This window comes from Panthera uncia (genome assembly GCF_023721935.1).
Source record: "Panthera uncia isolate 11264 chromosome A3 unlocalized genomic scaffold, Puncia_PCG_1.0 HiC_scaffold_11, whole genome shotgun sequence".
In the NCBI taxonomy this organism is placed as follows: domain Eukaryota; kingdom Metazoa; phylum Chordata; class Mammalia; order Carnivora; family Felidae; genus Panthera; species Panthera uncia.
Window position 1 is genome coordinate 93,357,186 of NW_026057578.1, and position 26,994 is coordinate 93,384,179.

The 26,994-nt window shown below is 38.0% G+C and overlaps 1 protein-coding gene across 3 annotated transcripts in view; it reads left to right on the plus strand.

The window, feature by feature from the left end:
• The window catches only part of CTNNA2 (catenin alpha 2), a 1,105,968-nt gene that overhangs the window by 849,456 nt on the left and 229,518 nt on the right, over nucleotides 1-26,994 (plus strand). For all 3 annotated transcript variants that reach the window (XM_049651803.1, XM_049651801.1, XM_049651802.1), the window contains exon 9: nucleotides 18,671-18,823. In XM_049651803.1, the coding sequence (XP_049507760.1) occupies nucleotides 18,671-18,823 (153 nt within the window). The remainder of the gene's footprint in view (nucleotides 1-18,670; nucleotides 18,824-26,994) is intronic.

Sequence of the window (26,994 nt, forward strand, 5' to 3'; positions counted from 1 at the left end):
GAAATTGAGACAGTAGAGAAGTTTTCAGCAGTTAGAGTGGATGGCTTGTCTTGCTTTTGTCTGGGTCCCTGGCCAAACATAGTGCTTGGTAAACCAGAATTCCTCAAATGCTAGTAGAATGAATAAATGAGTTAACACCAATTACTGAGTAGAGAGATTAGAATAAAGTAAGAAAGAGATAAAGCATATTTTTACCCTCTGTGAACTTCTTATTATTCTTAAAACAGTATTTCTGGTGCCTTGAGCTAATTAAATTACTATCTATCTACCCCATTATATTTTTGTGCATTTACTCTGATTTTTTTTCCCTTTGGCATAACATTTAAATACCTTTAATAATAGTGCAGCATTTGTGTAGATTTTGCTTTATGGATCCTTTTCTCCCCTCCTTTGAGATCAGAAATTTTCTCATCCTTTTTGAGATTTGAAATGCACAATTGAAGACAAATAATCAAGGGATTTTATTAATTTTTCAAAAAGAAACATCTAGAGCCAAGAATATGCATTGAGAAAGGATAGTCTCATCAATAAAGGATTGTTTGCAGTGTTAGAAAAACTGGACACCCACATGCAGAAGAATGAAATTAGACTTCTAACTTATACCATATACAAAAACCAACTCGAAATGAAGTAAAGACTTGAATGAGACCTGAAATCACTAAACTCCTAGAAGAAAAAAAAAGGGGAGGGGTAAGCTCTTTGACATTAGTTTTGGCAATGTTTCCTTACATAAAACACCAAAAGCAAAGGCAGAAAAAGCAAAAATTAAGAAAATAAAAAGTGGGACTATATCAAACTAAATAGCTCTACACAGCAAAGAAAACCATCAACAAAATTAAGAGGCAACTACTGACTGGGAGAAAATATTTGCAAAACATATATCTAATAATGAGTTAATAACCAAAATGTATAAAGAAACACATACAACTAAATAGCACACACACAAATTTTATTTTAAATGGGCAGAGAACCTGAATAGTAATTTTCCCAAAGAAAACATTTAAATGACCATAAGTATATGAAAAAGCGCTCAGCATAACTAATCATCAGGGAAATGCAAATAAAAACCAAAATAAGATATTACCTCATACCTGTTAGAATGACTATCACTAATAAGACACGAGATAACAAATATTGGTGAGGATATGGAGAAAGGGCAACCCTTGTACACTGTTTGTGGGAATGTAATATTGGTGTGCCCACTTTGGAAACCAGTATGGAGCTTCCTCAAAAAATTAAAGACAGAATCGCCATAAGATCCAGTAATTTCACTTCTGAGTATACAATTGACCCTTGAGCAACATGAGTTTGAACTGCACAGGTCCACTTATATGTGAATTTTTTGTTTTGATAATGCATTATAGTATGATACTATAAATGTGTTTTCCTTATGATTTTCTTAATAACTTTCTTTTTTCTGGCTTACTTCATTGTAAGAATACAGAATATAATGCATATAACATACAAAATATGTGTTAACCAACTATTTATAGTATTAGTAAAGCCTCTGGTTAATAGTAGGCTATTAGTGGTTAAGTTTTGAGTGAGTCAAAATTACATGTGGAATTTTTAAGTTTTTATTTTAATACAAATTAGTTAACATACAGTGTTATTTTAGTTTCAGGTGTACAATATAGTAACTTAACACTTCCATACGTCACCCTCTGCTCATCACGACAAGTACCCTCCTTAATCCCCATCATCTATTTAATCCATCCCTCTACCCACCTCCCCTCTGGTAACCATCAGTTTGTTCTCTGTAGTTAAGAGTCTGTTTTTTGATTTGCCTCTTTCTCTCTCTCTCTTTTTTCCCCATTTGCTCATTTGTTTTTCTTAGATTCACATATGAGTGAAATCATATGGTATTTATCTTTCTCTGACTAACTTATTTCATTTAGCATTATACTCGCTACCTTCATCCATGTTGTTGCACGTGGGAAGATTTCATTCTTTTTATGGCTGAGCAATATTTCACTGAAAAGTTCTATGTGGATTTTGACTGCCTGGAATGTTAGCGCACTTAACCTCCCCTCCCACTTCACCCCCTGTTGTTCAAGGGTCAACTGTATATCCTAAGGAAATGCAAACAGGACATTGAAGAGATAACTGCATTCCCATGTTCACTGCAGCATTATTCATAGTAGCCAGGATGTGGAAACAATCTCAGTGTTTATCAGTAGATGAACTGAGAAAGGTATAGAAACAAAGAAATATTATTCAGTCATGAGAAAAAAGGCAATCCTGCCCTTTATAACACGGATGGGCTTTGAGAGCATTATGCTAAATGAAATAAGCTGAACAGAGAAAGACAAATACCTCATGTTATCAATTATATGTGGAACTTTAAAAAAAAAAAAGTGTAACTCATAAAAGCAAAGTAGAAAAGTGGTTGCCAGGGGTTTGGGGGCAGGGGAAATAGGGAAGGATTGGTCAAAGGGTATAAGTGTTCACTATAAGGTGAATAAGGTCTGAGGATCTAATGTAAAACATGACTATAGTTGATAACACTATATTGTAAGATTAAAATTTGCTGAGAGTAGAATTTTGTCTCACATACACACAAAAAAAGAGTATATGCAGTAATTGGTATATTAATAAATTAGATGGGGTAGGATCCTTTCACAATATTTATGCATATCAAATAACCATGATGTATACTTTGTAATTTTTTAAATCCTTATTTATTTATTTAATATTTATTTTTGAGAGACAGAGACAGAGCATGAGCAGGGAAGGTGCAGAGAAAGAAGGAGATGCAGAATCCGAAGCAGGCTCCAGGCTCTGAGCTGTCAGCACAGAGCCAGACATGTGGCTGGAACTCACAACCTGTGAGATCATGACCTGAGCTGAAGTCGGACACAGTCAACTGAGCCACTCAGACACCACTAAATGTTAATTTATTTTAGAGAGGGAGAGAGAGAGAGAGAGAAAAGGGAAGAGAGAGGGGAACAGAGGATCTGAAGTGGGCTCTGTGCTGACAGCAGAGAGCCTGATGTGGGGCTTGAACTGGGACATCTCACAAACCATGAGATCACGACCTGAGCCGAAGTCAGATGCTTAACTGACTGAGTCACCTAGTCACTCCGACTTTATTATTTTTTCTTAAAGTTGATTTATTTATTTTGAGAGCAAGAGAGAAAGCATGAGTGTGCATGTACATGTATGCACAAGTGGGGGAGGGGTCAAGATGCAGAGCCTGAAGCAGGGCTCCTTCCCACAAACTGCAAGATCATGACCTGAGCCAAAATCAAGAGTCCCTCGCTTAACAGACTGAGCCACTCAGGCACCCCATGATGTACACTTTAAATATCTTACAATTTTATTTGTTAGCTATACTTCAATAAAGCTGAAAAAAAAAAAAAGAATTTGTGTCCATCCATTAAAAAGAATCACAGAGATAGCCTGTCATTGGAAATTAAAATTGAACATGTAGTCTTCAAAATCTCATCTGAGTTTAAGTTTCTATGATTCTCATTGGCTGTGGAGAGCCATTTTTTTCTGGTTCTGTCTTTTTCAGGGACTGTTTCATATTCATCAAATGGTTGTGGGTTTTTAGACTTTGTGCAAAACACTTTGCAGTATCTATTTGAAGGTGGCTCAATATACATCATACACTCCTCATATCCCACCCTGTAGGCAGACAATTTCTGGTCATTTGAGACAGTCAATTTTTCCTTTTAAGTTTGTGAGTTACACTGTGTCTATCCTCATCGCTTTGTCCTCCCATGAAATAAGGAAGTAGATTGTTAGATTAGGGACCATCCATTGCCTGCATTCCTTTTGGTTTGCTGAGGAAAATGCAGTTATTTACATTGATGAATAGCCTTAATTGGGTAAAATAGACTGGTAGTGCTGAGCTAATACCTTTAAATGTCTTGTCTTATGCAATTAATATTCCCTTGTCACACATACATTTAAACAGTTGGAAGAAAGCCTTGTGTTCTTGACTCCTGTCAGACTTAACAAATGATTTTGTCAAGTCATTCCTTTCTGCCCTGGTTGATTGATAGCTAAATTTTGGTCTTCTAGCTTATGTAAAAAGTGTTAACTATGCCTTTCAGCTTGTAGGCAAGGGCATTTAGACCATTCTAATAGTCAATTTACAGAAGAATTACATTGCCTGTTTACTGGAGGGGTCAAAAAATGTGCCCCTGTTCATCAGGGACACAAATCACAGGGCCCATGAGCTAATGAAGGCAGTATTTATGAGTCCCTGCATTTGCCGGATGATACCAAGTTCAAGGTGCCCCTGGTCGGCTGCTGAGGGCTCTGGCTCACAGTTTTGGGTGTGCCTGTGCTCATGGACTATGTAATAGGTAGATATATTTAATACGAATAGGGTTCGATTCTAAAAGTCTTAAGAATGAGAATAAAAGCTATCATGCTAGATTGTGACAGTACTAAATTTTATCTGAAGGTTTCAGAGATCTCTCTATAATAAGGCAGATCCCTGCTAACCTCTGCTGCCACCTGGCTTATAGATGTGTATAACATACCATGATTACCATCTCAAAGCGTGCGAAGTGGATCCCAATCATTTCTGGGAGGAGTCTCACTCCCCTTGTCTTGAGCCTGTGTTGAGAATCTCCCAGTGTACCATTTTAAAACACTTTGACCAAGTTTTGATAAGATAGTTACATAAGACCAAGTAGAACCCATCAATATGTTTTTGAAATAGATACATCTTGAACGATGAGTCCTCCATTTTTTTTTTTTTTTTACAGACTACTAAAGCCCCAGGAAGTCACAGAGTCTCATAGTGAGTATCCAGCAGGTCCCTTTCAGCAACTGGAGTGGGGATTCATTAGGACTCAGCATTACATCTGCCTCTGGAGGGACCACTGATTCCCTCTTGTGGTGTCCATCTGCCACTGGGTCTGTTCTTCCATTCTCTCCACTGTGGTTTTCTTCTTTGTGCTCTTATTATCTTTGGCAAAGCTTCCAGAAGTCTTTATGCACTTCACTAATTAATCACTAAGCTGGAACACATATGTGCCTGCAATTTTGTACACTAACATCCTATATACCATTACTTTTGGTTGATAATGTATGCAAAGCTGGCATAATGTAGAAATATGAAAGGTTGCGTATATTCATTTATCTCATGGACTCTGAGGCCAGTCTGGGTTCAAATTCTGCCACTGCCACTTATTTATTAGCCATGTGAGTGTGGGCAACTGGCTGAATTCTATTGCCTCAATTTCCTCATCTATAAAATGGAGAAAATAGTAGCCAGCTCTTTTCAGAGAAATAAGCAAGTTCTTCTAAGCATTCAGAAGAGGCTCTGGCACAAAGTAAGCATTAAGTAAAGTTTGTTATTATGAAATATTAACTTCCCCCAATCCTTCACTGCTCTCCTCCTCACCGCTTTTCCTCCCTGCCCCACTGTGCAGTCTATTTCTGCCTCCTCTGTACCACCTCCAGAGGTGCCTTCTGCCACCTCAACTTTGCTTCCTTGTTGGTTGTTTCCATAACATTTGTTTCAAGGAGGGCTGTGTACCTGCTGGACTGAGGCCCCCTGGGGATCCACAATAATCCCAGGATTCCCTCGGATCCTAGAGCAACATTTCATTGCTTCTTCCACTAAAAGCGATTGCCCTTGCCTATTGTGGAGAGGGAGAAGGAGACTTTAACTTTGTGTGTCCTGGGCAGAAAATGGAACCAACAGAAGGAGTCAAGCCCAACCAAGGATGAGGCCCAACCAACCTTTCCTTATCTAAGTCTCTATGACTTTTCTCTTAAGTACAGCTTTTGAACTGAGGGATTTGTTAAATCTATACAAATAAGAAATTGTAGCTGTGATATTTTTAAGCACAGCCCATGGCTGCATAATGGAACATGCAGAGCAGACTACTTTTAATCTAGTGATTTTGGTAAAATAACTGAATTGGAATGATCTGATTGATCAGAAATTTATTTTGATGATGTCTCCCCAAAAAGATGATTAAATGGCCACAAAAACTTACTCTAATTAAATATGTATATTATCTTATCAGTTATCTATTGTGAAAATAGTTCAATATAACATCTCAGTGGCACCCAGTAATAGTATGTGTTTCTCACTAGTTTGGAATGGTGACCTTGGTTGGGCCCTCTCATGTGTCTGGGCTCAGTTGCTCTTGATTGACCTAAGATGGCGTTCATGGAGATGACTGAGGTGACTCAGTTCTATTCAACACTTTTGTTTTCCTTGTTGGGAGATAAGTGGTCTAGCCCAGGCATGTTCTTCTCAAGGAAATGACAGAGAATAAGACCAAGCAAGCCTGGTGGCGAATGGGCCTTTTAAGCCCCCACATGCATCATGCTGGCCAACATCACAGGCATTAAGCATGTCACAGGGCCCAGCCCAGAGCCAGAGAGGGCAGTCACTACAGAGTTACGTGGCTATGGGCATGCATATGAGGAGCGGTGAATAATCGGGCTCATTAATAAAACAAATCCACTACAATTATTTAAGTTGGCCTCAGTGCTTTTTACTCCATTGAGATATGTTCCAACTTTTATCCTGGTTGCATTAGAACTCCTAGAGGAAAAATCTAGAGGGCAAGAATTGTTTATCTGGCTAAACTAAACCATTATATGTTTGCTGTTGGGGCCATGTACACAGGTATTGCTAATGATGACAGCTATGCTTTGAATTAATCCAGTAGAGCCTGAATCTGGGGTGGGGATGGGAGTGGGGAGGGATATGGGGAAAAGCATGAAGTCTTATAACTCTTCTTTATATGTATATTTTTTTCTTTTTAGAAGTAATTGGTTCCATTAGGTAAAGAAGCTAGTATCCCAATTAAAATGATTTAGCTTCGTAGAAGATAGCGCCATCAGGATAATGAAGTGAATGACCAAAGAATTTTGTGTTTCTCTTGTAAAGAAAACAAAATAAAGCAAAAACAGTGATTATTCTTTAAGTGCTCTTCCACAGCATCATAGATATGCCTCTGCTCTCCCCATCTGCCCCACCCCCAGCCCAAACAATGAACAATGCCATCATTACCAGTGGACTGTGTACATTGATGGCACCTTAGCTTATTAAAGTGGCTTTCTGTGGATTACTGCACTGACTGATTACCTTAATTGACCTTCAGCCTGGTTAAAATTTGCCTGACTTAATGAGGCTCAATTTTTCTCAAGCCCCCTAGGCTGGATGGCTCCTGGACCAGACACTTTGTTGCTTTGATTTTTCATTTTTAATAACAGTTACACCCTAAAGCTTAAGGAAATATGGTAAAAAATATGTCACTGATCATGAAGAGCCCTCAAGCAGCCACATGCATGGGAATATTTAAAGTTTCAAAGTTTTGAGCCCATTTAAAATTATCCTGTACCCCAAATTTGACCTTGGTTTGTATGGCCTACAAAATTCTAGTGAAGAAGTTAATACTGTTAACAAGCTTTTTATAAATATCTGTCTAAATGACAAGACAGATGTCAAGCAGTGAAATATTTGTTAAATCTCATCAGCCCAGCCTAGACACTTGGATGTTAACTTTTATTTCTAAAAGTCAGGATGGCAGTGGATTGCTCAAACATGCACAAACAATTCTTCCTAAAGACTAGAATGCAAAAAGATGTAAATTGTGGGGAAATTTCAGCAAAGAAAGCTTTCACACTATAGGAAAAATAGGATTGATTAGTATTAGCTACCTGTGCTGAGGAAGATTATGAAATAGCATTTGAGCTCAGCATAAAAGAATGCTGTGATTGATTAGTCACGTCTGGTATAGGCATAGAAAGGAAATGTAGCATACTTTCCATTCCTATCCTAGTTCATAGTTTCTGATCTTGTTCCTTGTAAATAACCCTGCACCTTTAATTATTTCCTGTAAGTGTTTCTATTTTTTACACCTTCTGCTCATGCTTGAGTAATTGCATTATTATTATACCAGATCTTTTCTTTATTGGCCATATTTTTGTTTTTGAGTCAGCCTCTGAATTCCTTTCCTGTGTTTGGGGAACTCCTCATTATATGAATTTTTGGATAAGAAGCCAATGGCCAGTATCCTTCTTGCACAAACACTTTTCCCCAACACCTTCTTTCTTTACCATTGCAGCTAGGTAAGGGTGTTGGCACATGACCCAGGATTCAAGTCTGTATTTCACCCAGATAAAAATCAGGTGCATCTGCCTAAGACTTTGAATCAAAAGCTAATGACACAAAGGCACAAGGTATACTAACATTTCTGAGTTCTGTCCCTTCTTTGAACTAGTGGAATGGGCTTTCCGCTTGAATCTGCCATAATTAGTTTCTAATGTTTGCAGCTAAGAGCTTGACTGATACAATAGGTCTTCCAAGGCAGTGCTCCTCAACTATATTGTACTTAGGAATCACGTAGGCATCTTATTAAAATGAAGATTCTGATTGAAATGCAGGTATGGGATGGGGCCTAAGGTTTGCATTTCTCCCATGAATTGGCAGTTATGCTGGCCTGTGGTCTACCCTTTAAGTAGAAGGGGACTGAGAAAGGAATGGCAGCCTTAAACATGGCAGAGTTAGCAGGAAAAAAGAAAAGAAAGAAAGAAAAGGAAATCTCTTTCAATGTGTTCTAGTTAAGATAGGGCAGACCAAGTAATAAACTTCAAAATGAGGGGAGGAGTCAACATGGCTGAGAAGTAGGGGGACCTGAAGTTTCCTTATCTCTCAAACACAGCAGTATTTAGGCCAGAAGCCTTGGAATTCCAGGAATCTGGGCTACAGAGTGACAGAAACATTTCCAGGGGCCCATGGAGACAGCTTGGTAGGATAGAGGTGTATGCTTGCAAATTGGGAGAAATAAAATCGGCAGCATAGGCACAGACCCAGGGGGGGAATCCCCTTCCACAGAGAGACAAAAGGAAGAGAAAGAGAGGCTGTGAAAATGTGGGATTGTGTTTGGACAAGAGAAAACCTCTCTGGACCACAGACCTGGAATGGAAAAAAATGGAGAGAGTCAGTCTCTAACTTGCAGACAGCCTTAGGAGTGACAATCCAGGGTGGTGTGGCTTTGTTGGGACTGCAGTGCGCTGCCCTGTGTGCACGCATTGAGGAGAGAAGGGAGCTAGCTCTGGGCAAGCTCAGAGGCACACTGGGAGAAAGCATTCTCCTTCCTTGAGTGCTGTGGTAAGAAAGTATACTGCCTCTCCAAGGATAAAAGACCCTGTAGGTGCCAGCCAGAGGCCCTTTGTTGGCTGGGCAGGGATGGCACTACCCCAGAACTGGTGTGGGGTGGAGTGGGATCCTTTAAGACATCAGGGTTTGAATCTCAGCTGAGCGCCTGGGAAGCACAGGAGACTGTGGAGCAAGACAAAGCGGCCCAATCATGCCCACACAGCACTGTGAGGATAGCCTGAACAGTGTGGTTTGGGGCACCTCGTTGAGGGAGGAGAGACTGAGGTGTCACCATTTTTTTCCCCATCACCAACATGGTGGAGCTTCATGGAACAGGATAGTGGGCCCTCAGCGGAGGCGCGACCTGCCTGCACCAAACTGTGCCCCTCCATGCCTGGTAACTGTGTGTCTACTAGAGCAAGATTGACACTGACCAACCAGACAGCCCGTCCTCCAGACCAGCACAGCCACCTGTTCCAAGGCACTATCAGATATCGGTCCAGTGTTTTTGCATTTTCTGATTTGATTCTTGGTCAATTCTTGTTTCTTATACCATCAATAAAAATAAACTCAAAATGGATGAAAGACCTAAATGTGAGACAGGAGACCATCGAAACCCTATAGGAGAAAACAGGAAACAACCTCTTTGACCTCAGCCACAGCAACTTCTTACTTAACACATCTCTGAAGTCAAGAGACATAAAAACAGAAATGACCTATTGGGACCTCATATATATACATGTCTTACCCTTATTTTTTCCTTTCCCTATTCTGATTGTTGGTTTGTTTAAGCAGACATTTTTAATCTATTCTTTGTACACTTCTTCTATATCTCCTCTTTCTTTATTTTCCTCTCTCTGTCTCTCTCTCTGGATTAAGCTGTATAGGTTCTCCAAAACTCTGCCTGGTCATTTTCTCTTTGTTTTCCCCCACTTCTGTCATTTCTCTCTTTGTATGGGATAAGGCTTCTTCCACCCACCCACCCCTTTTTAAATTTTTTCCAGGGTTACTTCAATGAACACATCAAAGCACACCTGGCGGAAGGTCCAAACCACTACTACAAGTAGGGAGATAAAGCAGCCAGAGTCACAACAACAGAGAGCATGAAACACACTCCAAAAACACTTCCTGAAAGGCCAGGCCCTGGACAGTGTATGACTTTTTTTTATATATAGTACTACTCACAGGTGCAGGACACATAACAAGCTCTTAATACATGTAAAAGACAGAAGACTAGCCAAAGTGTTGAAATGGAAGAATTCTCCTCAAAAGAAATTCCAGGAATAAATGACATCCAGAGAATTGCTCAAAACAGATATAAACACTATATCTGAATAATAATTTAGAGTAATAGTCATAAGACTGACTAATAGCTGGGCTTGAGAAAAGCATAGAAGACAGCAGGGACTCTGAGTAAATTAAGCTATAAATGAGATGCAAAATAAACTAGATGTAGTGATAGGAAGGATGGAGGAAGTAGAGGGGAGAATAGGTGAAATAGAAGATAAAATTATGGAAAATGATGAAGCCAAGAAAAATAGAGATAAGAAAACAGTGGACCATGAGGGGAGATTTAGAGACCTAAGTGATTTGATGAAACACAATAATATCTGTATCATAAGAGTTGCAGAAGAAGAAGGGAGAAAGGGGCAGAATGTTGGTTTGAACAAATTATAGCTGAGAATTTTCCTAATCTGGGGAAGGAGGCAGACATCCAAGTCCAGGAGGTGCAGAGAACTCCCTTCAGCTTCAACAAGCACAGGCCATCACCACGGCATATCATAGTGAAACTTGGCAAAATACAAAGATAAAGAGAGAATTCTGAAAGCATCTAGGGACAAATGGGCCTTAACCTACAAGTCTAGACACATAAGGGTAGCAGCAGACCTCTCCACTAAAACTTGGCAGGCCAGAAGGGAGTGGCAGGAAATATTCAATGTGCTGAATAGGAAAAATATGCAGCCAAGAATCCTTTATCCAGCAAGGCTGCCATTAAGAATAAAAGGAGAAATAAAGGCTTTCCCAGACAAACAAAAACTGAAGGACTTCATGACCACTAAACCACCCTACAGGAGATCCCAAGGGGGACTCTCTGAGTAGAATGTTGCAAAGACTACAAAGGACCAGAGAAATAACCACAAGCATGAAACCTACAGATTACACAATGACACTAAATCCATATCTTTCAATAATTGCTCTGAATGTAAATGGACTAAATGCCCCAATCAAAAGACACATTGAAAGTGAGGGGATGGAGAACTATCTATCATGCTACTGGAAGTGAAAAGAAAGCTGCAGTAGCCATACTTAAATCAGAAAAACTAGATTTTAAACTAAAGACTGTAACAAGAGATGAAGAAGGGCATTTTATCATAATTAAGGGGGCTGTCCATCAAGAAGAGCTAACAATTGTGAATGTTTATGCTCCCAAATTGATAACACCCAAATATATAAATCAATTAATCACAAACATAATCAATCATATTGATAATAATAATGGTAACTGTAGGTGACTTTAATACTTCACTTACAGTAATGGACAGATCATATAGGCAGAAAATCAATAAAGAAACAATGGCCTTGAATGATACACTGGACCAGATGAACTTGACAGATATATCCAGAACTTTTCATCCCAAAGTAGCAGAATACACATTCTTCTCAAGTGCATATGGAATATTCTCCTAACTAGATCACATAGTAGGTCACAAAACAGCCCTCAATAAATTATATAAAAGGATTGAGATCATACCATGCCTATTTTCAGATCACAACACTATGAAACTTGAAATCAACCTCAAGAAAAAATTTGGAAAGCCTCCAAATGCATGGAGGTTAAAGAATATTCTACTAAAGAATGAATGGGTCAACCAGGCAATTAAAGAAGAAATTTAAAAATATATGGAAGCAAATGAAAATGAAAACATGATAGCCCAAACCTTTTGGGATGCAGCAAAGGCTGTCCTAAGAAGAAAATACATTGCAATCCAGGCCTATCTCAAGAAACAAAAAAAATCCCCAATGCAAAACCTAACCTCACACCTTAAGGTACCAGAAGCAGAACATCAAAGAAAGCCCAAAGCCAGAAGAAGAGAAATAATAAAGATTAGAACATAAATAAACAATATAGGATCCAAAAAACCAAACCAAACAATAGAACAGATCAATAAATCTAAGAGCTGTGTTTTTGAAAGAATAAACAAAATTGATGAACCCCTAGCCAGACTTCTCAAAAAGAAAAGAGAGAGAATCCTAATAGATAAAATCATGAATGAAAGAGGAGAACCACAACCAACACTACAGAAATATAGTTATTAGAGAATACTATGAAAAATTACCTGCCAAGAAACAGGACAATCTGGAAGAAATGGACAAATTCCTAGACACCCACACACTACCAAAACTCAAATGGGAAGAAATAGAAAATTTGAACAGACCCATAGCCAGCGAAGAAATTTCATCAGTTATCAAAAATCTCCCAACAAATAAGAGTTCTGGGCCAGATGGCTTCCTAGAGGAATTCTGCTAGACATTTAAAGCAGAGTTAATATCTATTCTCCTCAAGCTCTTCCAAAAAAATAGAAATGGCAGGAAAGTTTCCACACTCATTCTGTGAAGCCAGCATTACCTTGATTCCCAAACCAAAGACCCCACTAAAAAGGAGAATTACAGGCCAATATCCCAGATGAATATGGAGGAAAAATTGTCAACAAGATACTAGCAAATCAAATTCAACTGTATACTAAAAGAATTATTCACCACGAACCATTGGGATTCATTCCTGGAATGCAGGGCTAGTTCAGTATTTGCAAATCAAACACTGTGATGCATCACATTAATAGAAGAAAAGATAAGAACTATATGATCCTGTCAATAGACAGAGAAAAAGCATTTGAAAAAATACAGCATTGTTTCTTAATAAAAACCCTCATGAAAGTCGGGATAGAAGTAACATACTTTAACATCATAAAAGCCATATATGAAAGGCCCACAGCTAATATCACCCTCAGTGGGGAAAAACTGAGAGTTTTCCCTCTGAGATCAGGAACACAACAGGGATGTCCACTTTCACCACTGTTTTTTAAACTAGTGTTGGAAGCCCTAGCCTCAGCAATCAGACAACAAAATTAAAAGTCATCCAAATTGGCAAAGAAGAAGTCCAACTTTCACTCTTTGCAGATGACATAATACTCTACATGGAAAACCCAAAAGACTCCACCAAAAACTACTAGAACTGGTACATGAATTCATCAAAGTCGCAGGATATAAAATCAACATACAGAAATCGGTTACATTTCTATACACCAATAACAAAGCAATAGAAAGAGAAATCAAGGAATGGTTCCCATTTACAATTTCACCAAGAGCCATAAAATACCTAGGAATAAACCTAACCAAAGGGGTAAAAGTTCTATATGCTGAAAACTGTAGAGATCTGATGAAAGAAATTGAAGAAGACACAAAGAAATGGAAAACTATTCCATGCTCATGGATTAGAAGAACAAATATTGTTGAAATGTTGATACTACCCAAAGCAATCTACACATTCAATGCAATTCCAATCAAAATTGCACTAGCATTCTTCTCAGAGCTAGAACAAACAATCTCAAAATTTGTATGCAACCAAAAAAGACCCCGAATAGCCAAAGTAATGTTGAAAAAGAAAAAGCGGGAGGTATCACAATCCTGGGCTTTAGCCTGTACTACAAAGCTGTAATCATCAAGACAGTATGGTATTGGCACAAAAACAGACACATAGACCAATGGAATAGAATAGAGAACCTAGAATTTGACTCACAAATATATGGCCAACTAATCTTCAACAAAGCAGGAAAGACTATCCAATAGAAAAAAGACAGTCTGTTTAGCAAATGGTGCTGGGAGAACTGGACAGCAACATGCAGAAGAATGAAACTGGACCACTTTCTTATACCATAAATAAAAATAAACTCAAAATGGATGAAAGACCTAAGTATGAGACAGGAAACCATCAAAACCCTAGAGGAGAAAACAGGCAACAACCTGTTTGACCTCAGCCACAGCAACTTCTTACTCAACATGTCTCTGAAGGCAAGGAAAATAAAAGCAAGGATGAACTATAGGAAACTCATCAAGATAAAAAGCTCTGCACAGCAGAAGAAACAATCAACAAAACTAAAAGGCAACCAGCAGAATGGGAGAAGATATTTGCTAATGACATATCAGATAAAGGGTTAGTATCCAAAATCTATAAAAAAATTACCAAACTTATCACCCAAAACCAAATAATCCAGTGAAGAAATGGACAGAAGACATGAATAGACACTTTTCCAAAGAAAACATCCAGATGGCCAACAAACACTCACGTTCAACCAGATGCTCAACACCACTCACCATCAGGGAAATACAAATCAAAACCACATTGAGATACCATCTCACACCAGTCAGAGTGACTAAAATTAACAATTCAGGAAACAACAGATGCTGATGAAGATATGGAGAAAGAGGAGCCCTCTTGCACTGTTGGTGGGAATGCAAACAAGTGCAGTCACTCTGGAAAACAGTGAGGGGAGCTTCCCCCAAAAATTAAAAATAGAACAACCCTACAACCCAGCAATAGCACTGTTAGGGACTTATCCAAGGATACAGGGGTGCTGATTCACACAGGCACATGCACCCCGATGTTTATAGTTCACTATCAACAATAGCCAAATTATGGAAAGAGTCCAAATGTCCATCAAGTGATGGACACACTTTATTATTATTATGCTATCATTTATTAGGTGATATCCTATCATTTTGTTTTCATTTAAGTTGAGTAAGTTTATAAAGTTTCTTCATAAGGAATTTCAGTTCATACAGGAAAGGCAAGATGTAGTCTTTATTCTTTCAAGAGAAATGAGTTGGTTCCTTGACAGCCTCTAAAGGTAACCAGCTTTTGTTTTGTTTTGTTTTGTTTTGTTTTGTTGTCATTATAAACTCATGTATTTAAATATATTTGATGAGTTTCAATCCACTGGAATTTTAATCTTTTGTGAAGTTCAAAATGTGTAATCTTTGGCCAAGTGAGGGGCTCCTGAGTTATTTTAACATGACCCTAGTAGTCTTTGATAACTCTTTGCATAATAAGATATTTCAGGACTTTTGGTATATTTCAGCTTCAAAGTTCTAGCCATTTCCGCAAGAAGCCCTGATTTGTTTTAGTGGAAAATTGTATTTCACAGTGTTCATTGCCATTGGGCTGCCATTGTTTTTAGGCCTTTTCATTGGACAGAACTGGAAAATTGTGTGTGTGTGTATGTGTGTGTTTTAAAATCTTGTGTTCATATTGACATTTCTTCTTCAGATCTAGGAATATAGGGTTTTTCCCAAACTTCTTCTATATTTCACCTTCTCTCTTCCACACCATTACTCCTCATTAACAAGAGCATAGGAGATAAGAGATAACTTCTCATGACTAATCGTTTGCTTTCTTCTGCCTTTAAACACAATAGTATTAGAACACTAATAGTAATACTACCACCATAATTAAAATTACATAAAACAGATAAAATATTTTTGTATATCTTATTCCCTTTTTCTTCTTGTTTACAGTGTTATACTGTATCTTCATTGCCAGAGCCATGTAGCTGCTTCATACGATAATCTCCCTCATTTAAACATCATATATTCTTAGTTCTACAAACAAGTATATATCTAATGCTCACTGTCAGTTTCATGCTGATGTTTTCTGAGTTATTTTGGTTGTTAAAGATCTTTCTCTAACAGATTCTCTGACAGAGTCTCACGAGAACAATATTTTCTGTGTTCTTGCACAGTGATCAAATTTTGTCTGTGCCTTCTATTCTTCAAAGTCAGTTTTGCTGGCTGTAAAATTCTTCACTCACATTTTCTTTCCTTGAGTATCTTAAATTATAGTACTTCATTTTCTTCGGGCATAAACCTTTGCTATTGAAAAGTCTGATGATCATTTGATTTTCTTTCCTGTATGAGCCATTTGTTCTATTTGTCTAAATACACAAGGATTTCTTCCCCTGTTTTTATTTAGAATCCAGTTTTTTTGCCTGACAATTTGCATTAGTCTTTCTAGGTACATGATATATTCTTTCAGAATGTAATTTATATGTATATGAAAGTGTTCATGAATTATGATTTTTAGCGTTTGTTTTCTGTTTTGCTTTTCTTCTTCAGGGACATCTGGTAGCCAAATACTGATTTTTTTTTTTTTTTTTTTTTTTTTTTGTCTATCTTCAGTATTTGTCACTTTTCCTTAAATCTTTTAAAATATTTTTCTAAGAATTTCTTTTGGATTTTAATTTTTTCCTTCTTTTCTCTTTCCATTTCTCTTAAGGCATTTGCTATTGTATTTATTCATTCTTGTTTAGTCTTCTTTTTTTAAAAGAAAGATTTTTCTTTAATTTATAATTCTTAAGTTTCATGACCTCATTGTATATATTTTTTTCTTTTTGTAATTTATGTCTTATTTAATATCTTATATAATTTTTTAGTGTATTTGAATTTATTTGAGATAGTAGTTTACAGTTTTAATCTGTGTTACAAGTATATGTTTCTGGCATGGTTTCACTGTGTATAAGGAATATTATATTCCTTATTCTTATTTTTCTTATAATAACTTTATATGAGTTTTGACCTTAATAATTTTAAGTTGTTCATTTTTATGTGAACTCACTTTCCTTGAAGGTTTAGAAAGAGGCCTGATGGACTTAGCTATTCTAGCTTTACAGAGCTCTCACTTCTGTTATTTTTGTCTGATTTAAAAAATATGGTTGCTTGGCTGGTGATGTAACCTGGCTCTCTGCTCACTTCCCCACTTCCTCTGGGCCTTTTTCTTTTACCTCTGTTGCCCCTGTCAAGTTCAATTTGATTATACTTCCAATAGTTTCTCCTTCATGTGGGACTCTGTCCTGGAAGAGAGGCTTGGCAGATCAATTTTAAGTGCTCACTGCACTCTTCCCTTCAGACCTTCTGGCCATGGGCTCTTCCACTTGCTACCTTATAATTATAGGCATATTATTTCATATTTCTCAGTCCCATTTTCTTCATTTGAAAAAAAAACTTATATAAGAAACATCCCTATCTCATGGTGTTGTTTAGGGGATTAAATGATGTAATATCTTGGGGTGCCTGGGTGGCTCAGTTGGTTAAGCATCCAACTTCAGCTCGGGTCATGATCCTGCATTTGGTGAGTTCGAGCCCCACGTCAGTCTCAGAGCTGTCAGCATAGCAGCCTGGAGCCTGCTTCAGATTTTGTGACTCCCTTCCTCTCTGCCCTTCCACCGCTCATGCTCTGTCTATCTCTCTCTTTCCCTCAAAAAAATGCATAAACATTAAAAAAAATTTAAATGATGTAGTATGTAAAGATCTTACTTGAGTATCTGCCACATTGTATGCATCCAGAATATATGAGCTCACCCATAACCAACATTATTCCTGAGCTGTAGTTTAACACATGCTGCCAAATAAGTAACTAATTAATATTAACTTTGCGTAGGCTTTATGTATTTTATATGGTGAAATACCAAGCCCAATTCAGAGGTAAACCAAACTAAGTTATATTGCACACATACATACCTTGCAGTAGTTCGTGCAAAAAGGAATGGAAATTTGTAATTTGTTCAAAGTTCTCCTTCTTCTGACCAATAATAGATATGCATGTGTCACCCTACTAAAAGATTTGCCTGAATACTCCTCAATAGGTACATTTGTTTGGAAAACATACACATTGTTTACCATCTTCACTTGCATTTATTTGGGTGTTTTCTCTCTGTACACATCCTGAAAATCATGAACAAAGCAGCACTGAGGTAATTATTCAGGTACAGTTTCTCTTTCTTTCTTTCTTTTTTTTCATGCAGCTGCCCTGCTTCCCATTTTAACAATGTGGAAATGATATGTAATTATGCATTGTTACATATTCGGATATGTTTATTTTTACTTACCTTAAAGAATAATTCTAAGTACTTCTTTCTGGAGCACAGCAACTATCTCATCATAGTACTTGTGCAGAAACACTTTTGAGATTATGAGAGGTTTCATGTTTTCACTCTATCAAAGTCAAATAATGTATGTAGAAAGGACAGGTTACTGCAAAATGGTAAGATTTTAAGGGTAGCTTCAAGGCCCAACCCTTATCTAAAGCTGTCCCCATTTGCTGGTTGATGCCTACATTTCTCCATTTTTAATGAGCCTTGAACTAAGTTCTGAGTCCTTGAGCTATATCATGATTCAAAACTTCCTGAAGGGAGACATTTGGGCCAATGAAGGAGGAAAAAAGACTTTCTTTAGGAGAGGGCCTATAATATATTAAGCTAAAGGCCACATATGTAACTTTCAAATTAACATTTAATATAGTTAATTCAGAACAGTGTATCAATCATCTCTGTTTTCTTTTGATACGATAAGCACTGGGAAAATTAAAAACAGTTGAAACATTATTTCCATGGATAATGAGAACCAGGCAGAGTTTAGAAAATTTTTTTATTCTCAGGCAGTAATTTAATCAATATTGCTAAGTGAGTAATAGACTCATAAATACCATTCTTCTATTCCTTAATTGTGTGTGTTTTGTTTTTGTTTTTACTGCAGCTTCGGAAAGCAGTGATGGATCACATATCTGATTCTTTCTTGGAAACCAACGTCCCTTTGCTAGTTCTCATTGAGGCTGCAAAGAGTGGGAACGAAAAGGAAGTGAAGGAATATGCCCAAGTTTTCCGTGAGCATGCCAACAAGCTAGTGGAGGTAAGTCAGGAGAGGCCTGAAGAGTAGAACTTATTGATGGGTTTAGTCTCTACACACTCCCTTTCGAGTTTCAGTAGACAGCCCTTCTACGGTTTTCTGGTTTTCCTGGAGAAATAAAGTCCTGAATGCTGCCTTTTTTTTTTTTTTTTTTTTTTTAACCTTCTCGTGATTCCATCTGCTAACCAGAAGCAGGTTATCAGTATTCCTTCCTTTCTCTATATCACAATTCTAAACATGTTCTGGAACGCATCTGCTAATTTTCCTGAACAATAGGTAGAGGCTGAGGCAGAAGAGGTAGAAGGGATGCTCCAAGGTGCCGAATGCTAGCTTTGATTTGAGAGAATAGAATTAAAATTGCCGAATGGAGGTTTAAATGCTTCCCTTTTTTTCCTCCTTATCCCTCTCTCCACTCCATGCCCCTCAGCCTAGATTAGCTGGCCACATTATATGCTAGTGAAAAAAGCATCTCACTTTTCCCAAAGAGATATTGGGATTCCTGATGAAAGATCTTGGGACAGTTGGAGGAGTGTAATTTCAGAGTCGTAAATATATTCTATGTGTTAGAGAAATCTGTGGAGGTTGTTTTATAAATGCAGAATTGTGCTATGTAATATTGGAAAAATATTATTCAAGGCCAATAAAATGAAAGTAAACTGATAACCAGGCTGCTTGTATCTAGGAGCTGAAAACCAAAGCTTGGCAAAGGTTGGATTTAGTGATGTGGACTGACTAGAAACTTAGAGATGTTAAATAGAAAGTGTGTGTGCTTGAAGAAAAGAGTCTAGGAGGGGTGAAGATCCTGGCAAAGTTAGGGAATAGTTATCAGGGCCGGGCTGCAAGCACTTGAAAACAACAACAACAAAACTCTGGTATATCCCCACTTTAATTCACCATGACAACAGTCATCAAGTTGAGTGTGCAAAACCGTGGGCCAGAGTATTGGAACACTTGAACCCTTGAACTTCCCTCCATAATCCCAGTGTCTTGAGGCAACACCAGCCTGGAACTAAAATTAGACCTACTTATGACATCAAGGCAATCTCTCTAGCTCTGTCTCCACCTGCAAGTCAAGAACTCCATCACCCCTCACATTCCACCTACATGTTGCAGGAGTTCACTTAGCCATTGAGGAAGCCAGAGTCTTCTCAAGGTTGACTTTCCTTGTTTTGAGAAAGAGAAGGTAAAAAAAGAGCAGAAGTAGAGTGGGAAGGGGAGGAGGAAGAAGAAAAGAAATAATGCCGAATGAATGCTACAAAAGTTTTAAATATTCATATGTAATAAAATAGTAGTATTAACATAGAGATAGACCATCACATTAATGTAACTTCATTGTTTACAAGATAATTGCAAAACTTATAGAAATCATTAATTAATGATGTGTTGTAGACATTGTGGACAGAAAGAAGGGACATGAGTTCAAAGTTGTGTGATAAACATATCCTATTTCCATTCTTGTCTGTGTCATTCCGTAATCCTGTATGTAGCCTCATTTGAGATAACACTTTAGCTTCAAACTTGATGCCCTGTGTAAATGTGAGCCCAAGTAGCCCTCATGTCTACTCATTCTCCCTTCTTCTATGATAGACCCTGGACCCAGTCACCATTTCCCCTCATCCCATCTGTAGGATTCACTGTAGAGGTGACCAGCCACTGTGAGTGATCCCTGACCCTCAACTTGTGGCAGAAGCAGAAGGCTGAGGTCAGTCAGAACCCCATGGTTCAGAAAATCATTGTTTTGCTTCCCTCAGTTATTCCCTTTATTGCCCCTGAGTGGTCACTGCAGGCAGCAGCACTGTGGAATGTCTCCATGCCCAGATAATATAGGAACTAGGGTGGGACTGGCCTGATTGGAGAGGAACTAGAATAAAAAAAACATTTCTGTAGGTTATGTCCTACAAACAAGTGTTATATTGCTGATGTATACATGTAAAAAAAAAAAAGAAGCTGGATCACTGGGCTGAAAGTCACTAATTTTCTAATTTTGAAAGTACTTATTGTGCATCTGGGTTGCTTAGTCAGTTAAGTGTCTGACTTCAGCTCAGGTCATGATCTCATCATGGTTTATGGTTTTGAGCCCTGCATCGGGCTCTGCACTGACAACCCAGAGCCTGCTTCATATTCTCTGTCTCCTCTCTCTGCCCCTTACCTGATCATGTTTTGTTTTGTTGTTTTTTTCCTCTCTGTCTCTCTAAAATAAATAAATAAATACACATGAAAAGAAAAGAAAAAAAAAGTACTTGTGTAGAAATGGGCATCTTTTTAGACCTTAGTTTTTGTGTCTATAATATGAGAAATTTGGTTAATATGTTGATTTTATACCCATTGACTTTGATAATCCACCTACTAATTCCAGAAGTTTGTTTCCTTTTGGATTTTCTTTATATCATGCTGTGTGTAAATTATGACAGTTATATTTCTTCTTTTCCAATCCTTATACCTTGTTTTTTCCTCTCATTGTTGTACTAGTGGGGACCTTCAGTATGATATTGTGGTGATAGACTTTTTTTGTTTCTTCTAGATCTCCATGAGAAAATTTTAATGTGTTATTACTAATTGTATTGTTTCTTCTAGACTTCTTGTAGATAATGTTATCAGATTAATTTAGTTCCCTTTTATTGCTCATTCACTAAGAATATAGAATTGTATCAAGCAAGTTTTCTGCACATTTTGAGACAATTAAATGTTTGTTTGTTTGTTTGTTTTTGTCTCCGTTAATATCCTTCAGAAGTGTTGGTATCTAAATTATGCTTTTCCTCAAAAAAAGAGTAAAAAAAAAAAAAAAGAGCAGAAAACCTGCCATTACTTAGTTTTTTAAATGTTTGGAGGAATTCACCGATACAGCAACCTGAGCCTGGGTATTTATTTGAGGAAAGGTTTACACATTGCAGATTCAATTATTTTTAATAAATGTAAGACCATTAAAATTTTCTATTTCTTTTTGTGTCAGCTTTCATAAATTGTATTCTAGGAATTTGTTATTTTTATTTAATTTTCAAGTTATTTGGCATAAAATTATATATAATATTCTCCTTTTAAAAATAATCTGTGTCAGGATGCCTGGGTGGCTCAGTGGGTTAAGCATCCAGTTTCACCTCAGGTCATGATCTCATCGTTTATGAGTTAAAGCCCTGTGTCAGGCTCTGTGCTGACAGCTCAGAGCTTGGAGCCTGCTTTGGATTCTGTGTCTCCATCTCTCTCTGCCCCTCCCCTGCTCATGCTCTGTCTGTCTGTCTGTCTCTCTCTCAAAAATATATATAAACATTAAAAGTAAAAATGAATCTGGGGCGCCTGGGTGGCACCGTCAGTTAAGCGTCCGACTTCAGCCAGGTCACGATCTCGCGGTCCGTGAGTTCGAGCCCCGCGTCAGGCTCTGGGCTGATGGCTCGGAGCCTGGAGCCTGTTTCCGATTCTGTGTCTCCCTCTCTCTCTGCCCCTCCCCTGTTCATTCTCTGTCTCTCTCTGTCCCAAAAATAAATAAAAAACGTTGAAAAAAAAATTAAAAAAAAAAATGAATCTGTATTTGCATTATTATTTAAGTTCTTTTACTCTTTATAGTGCTAATTGGTGCCTTCTCTCTTTTTTTCTCAGTTCTGCAAGAGGTTTATAAATTTAATATTATTTTTTATAACATAGCTTTAAGGTTTGTAGATTTTCTTTGTTTTCCATTTTATTTATGCTGTTATTTTTATAGTTTTTATGCTTTCTTCTGGTATGACTTACTGTTTTTCTAACTTTCCAAAATCAACAATCACATTATTGATTTTTAGCCTTTTTTATTTTAGTAATATATGCATTTAAGGCTTAATTTTTCCCTAAGCTATGCTTTTATCTAATTATTTTCTACTGACCTAATTTTTAGCTCACTCATCCTGCTTCCATTTGTGTCCAGTATTCTTGAAACTGATTTATTAAGTTCAATTGTTTTAAAATTTATAGCCAATTCTTGTTTTGTTTAATTGATTCTGGTTTTCTAGTAAAATTCATTACTAGATCTCTTTTAAAAAATATATTAATCATAGTTATTTTTAAAGTCCAAATCAAAGAACTCCAACATTTAGGTCAATTTCTTTTGTGTTTTATAGTTGCCCCACAGAGGGCAACTCTTCCCCACCCACACAGAAAAAGTGGCTTGCATTTAGAGACTGATGATGCAGCATACCAACAGAGGGGGTGAGCGGATTCATTAGACATAAAAAAGGACTTTTGAGGAAGAGCAGAGCAGGCACACAAGCTAGTCCTGAGTAGCTTCAGTAAAAACAAGAAAAAGTGGTTTTGGGTTTTATTTTGTTAGAGAGGTGGACTGGGGTCGAGACCTCCATGTGTGACCTGGGGTTTGAATGGTTCAAACTTCCCTGTTGGCATTGAAAAAAAGGTGGGCTTTCGTACGAGGTTGCCCAGTTGTGGGGCAAGATGGAAAGGGGGAAGAGTGGGGCTTAAGAGCTGTCAGCAAACATTCAAAATGGAGTAAGATCGTGAATTATGATTCACCCCTAATGTTTGATGACTGGAATGTGCAATGTTTCATTTAACTGAATTTGAATTTGTTTAAGGTGTTATGGAGCTCTATGAGACTTCCAAAACGGAGGCAGACTTTTTATAGCATCCATTTTTATTATTTGATTTTTATCTTGATTATGGCCTTTTAAAAACCATGTTAGGTAATTTTTTATTGAATGGCAAACACTTGTATGAAAAAATATAAAGGATCTGTGTTTTAGTGTTTTGGGCTGCTAGAAGAAAATACCACAGACTGGGTGGTTTATATACAACAGAAATTTATTTCTCACAGTTCTGGAGGCTGAAAGGTCCCAAGGGCAAGGCAGGAGAATGGATGCATTCTGGTGAAGGCCCTCTTCCTGGGTCATAGCAGGTGCCTTCTCGCTGTGTCCTTACATAGTGGAAGATGTAAGGGATCTCTCAGGAGTCTTTTGTAAGAACATTAATCCCATTCATGAGGGCACCATCCTCCTAACCTTAGAGACTCTCAAGCCTCCACTTCCAATATGATCATATTGGGCATTAGGATTTCAACACATGAATTTTGGCAGACAGATAATCAACATTCCGACTCTGTAGTTAGGCTACTGCTTTCTCTTTCCAGAAAGTATTCACTGTACCCTAAAGGGCAGCAGATGTTGTGATGAGCACCGGGCATTGTATGGAAGTGTTGAGTAACTAAATTTTACACCTGAAACTAATATTACACTGTATGTTAACTGGAATTAAATAAAAGCTAAAAACTAAAAAAAAAAAAAAAAAAAAAAAAGCAGCAGAGAGATAGACCATTTCAGTCCAAAGACTGACATGATCTGAGCCTAGTGTAACCTTTTTTAGGTTTAAGCTACCTTTCTTTTACCCCCGTACTATGGAATGGGGCTGCCAGCCGAGGACCAGATGTGTTACTAAGTATCTCAACTTATTTCTGAAGCAATTTCTCCAGTTTTTGTTTTCCTGTCATGATATGGTTGGAAACATGGTTCTGCTTTTTTTAATGCTTTTAATGTGTAATGTAACAGAGAAAGATCTTAACAGGATAAAAACAAACAAACAAACAAAAAACCTGTGACCAGGTGCCAGTCTTTGAACCTCCCTTCTCTCTGAGACCTTTGCTTTCTTGGATGTCCTGGATTCCAGTGTTTGCCTCTCCAGATCTATGAGATTGTTAGAAACTCTAAATAATTATCTTCCTCTCAGCAACTATCTTTTATGTGGTGTCTCGGTTTCTTTTTCAACACAGAATTAGCAAATGTTTGGGAAGAAAAGTGAAATGCACAAAGTTAGGGACCCTCAATGAACATGTCTTCTTGAGCAAGTGTGGTTTGTGACTCCCTTGGCAGTTGTCTCATGCTTTCAAGGAAATTATTTTTATGCTGTATTTCTAGTTGTTCTCAGCAGGAGAGTGAGTCTCTCTTTTTTTCATGTTTATTTTTGAGCGCGCCCGCTTGCGCGCTAGAGAGCGCAAATGTGCTTGCAGGGGAGGGGCAAAGGGGCAGAGAATCCAAAGCTGGCTCTGTGCTGACAGCAGTGATCCTGATGTGGGGCTCCAAGCCAGGAATTGTGAGATCACGACCTGAGCCAAAGCCAGAAGCTTAACTGACTGAGCATCGCAGGAACCCCAGAGAGTGGGTCTCTTATTGGCTACTCCTTTATGGCTGGAGTTAGAAATCCCCGAGAGAGCTGGTTTAGGTAAGTTTGCAGGGGCTTTTCTTTGTTTCATTAATATTTTTAGTCAGATATCTCTTTTTTCAGTGGAAATATTGACCTTCCATACCTGAAAGAAATACATTAATTGATAACAACAGTTCTGATTGAATTGAAACAACGATCCCAGTGCTTCGTCCATTTCCTGTAGTTCCTTCGCTTAGCGTGCCCTTCTGCCAAACGCCACCTCACAATCCTTCCAGGGCACATTTGATCCCTATTTAAGAACTTCTGATGGAGCTCTGAGTTGCCATTAATATAAATTACATAAGCATTATATTTCAGATAATTTTGAATGAAGAATGATTACATAAAATAATCATTGAATCAATGGTAATAATTTTAGCTCCTCAACATTTTTTTAGTTATTGAATTTCATTATAGTATATCCACTTTTCCATCAATTTGTATGATTTTTTTCTCATATTTCTGTGCCACATTCTCCCAGTTTGGTATTTGCTGTTCACAGAGATCAGTGTGATGAAGTCAATGGAAGGTGTCACGACCTATAACACTCTGTTGTGGTCCTTAGAACATCTGTAACAAGGGCAGTTTTAGTGCAAATAAAATATTAGCAAAATATGAATCAGAAAAAAATAATTTGGCCTTTCATAATTACCTTAACAAGTGAAATTTTATGGTTTTCTTCCCCACAGTGTAACATTTAATGAAGACAAGGTGAATTTACACCAGGGTTTGTTGATTAATCATAACTGATTAACAGGTCAGTTATGATGCTTTGGGGTCTATAATGTCAGCCATTATAGGACATATCACCAGTAGAAATGAATTATTTTCAATGTAGCCGTTTTGCCTCATCTCCAGAATCCAGCTAACTCATCCCCTCTGAGAGTTGGCTGAGGGCTTCAAGGTAAAGGTGACCCTGAGGGTCTGCTGAGCTGATCAGAGGACCCCTGTTGTACCTCCTTTCCAAGGCTTGTCGAGAAATGGAATGCAAAGTATGCCAACTTAGTACCAAAGTGATGCAGTCTGGGTAAGGGCAGAGTGGATGTAAAATGTGGGCAAAATAAGCATTGTTACAAAGAAAATACAAGCTAATCTGGAAAATGAGATGCAGAATCAGTACAGCTGTTTTCAGAGCCTCCAGACTGGTTTTATCCCTTCCATTGCTTTCTGACTCAGAGTCGAGGCGCTTCTCCTCTTTCTCCCCCTACATCTGTACCATGAGCAACAAAAGGGTTTGTATGTAAGCTTAAATGTGCCATTGTCTGTCATACTGCAGTGTCCTCCCAACAGTCATCTCTCATATGCCTGGTCCTCCTTCAGACCCTTCTGCACATGGCAGAACTTCTAAAAATGCAAGTTGATCATGCAGTGTTCCTGCCTGAGGCCATTCAGAGACTTCCTATTGTTCTTAGGTGAAAAACCAACATAATAAAGACCTATGCAGGGCTTGCATGATCTGGCCCCTTCTTCAGTCTCTAACTAGCCTTCTTGCCCTCTCCCACTTCCCACAAGGTATCAGCCTCACACAGACCGTCTTCCACTTGTGGGATGTGCCGTGCTCCCTCCACACCAGGCTTGTGCTTAGGTTGTCTCTTTCCCAGCAGACTCCCCATTCTACTTCTTCCTCTCATTTCTAATCATTGTTCAGCTTTCAGCTCAAACATCATGTCCCTGAGTGGGATCAATTCCCTGTGTTTTTTATTCTTAGGGAACACTATTTACTTTTGATTTGCACACATCCAGCTCTACTATTGTATGCTATTTCTCCTGCCAGATAAGCAGTTCCTTTAGAAAGGGGCCATGTCTAATTGATTCCTAACTAAATCGCAGCATGTGGCTGAGTAGTTAGCATATAGCAGGTATTCAATAAATAGATGTTGCCTAAAGAGTGAATAAAATAATGAATGCAGCCAGGATACTGCCAACTTTTTGGCTCCTGGGATAATATATTTTAATAGCATGGCTGCAGGGGCTGAAGGTCCCTAAACAGGTGCCTCTTGGGG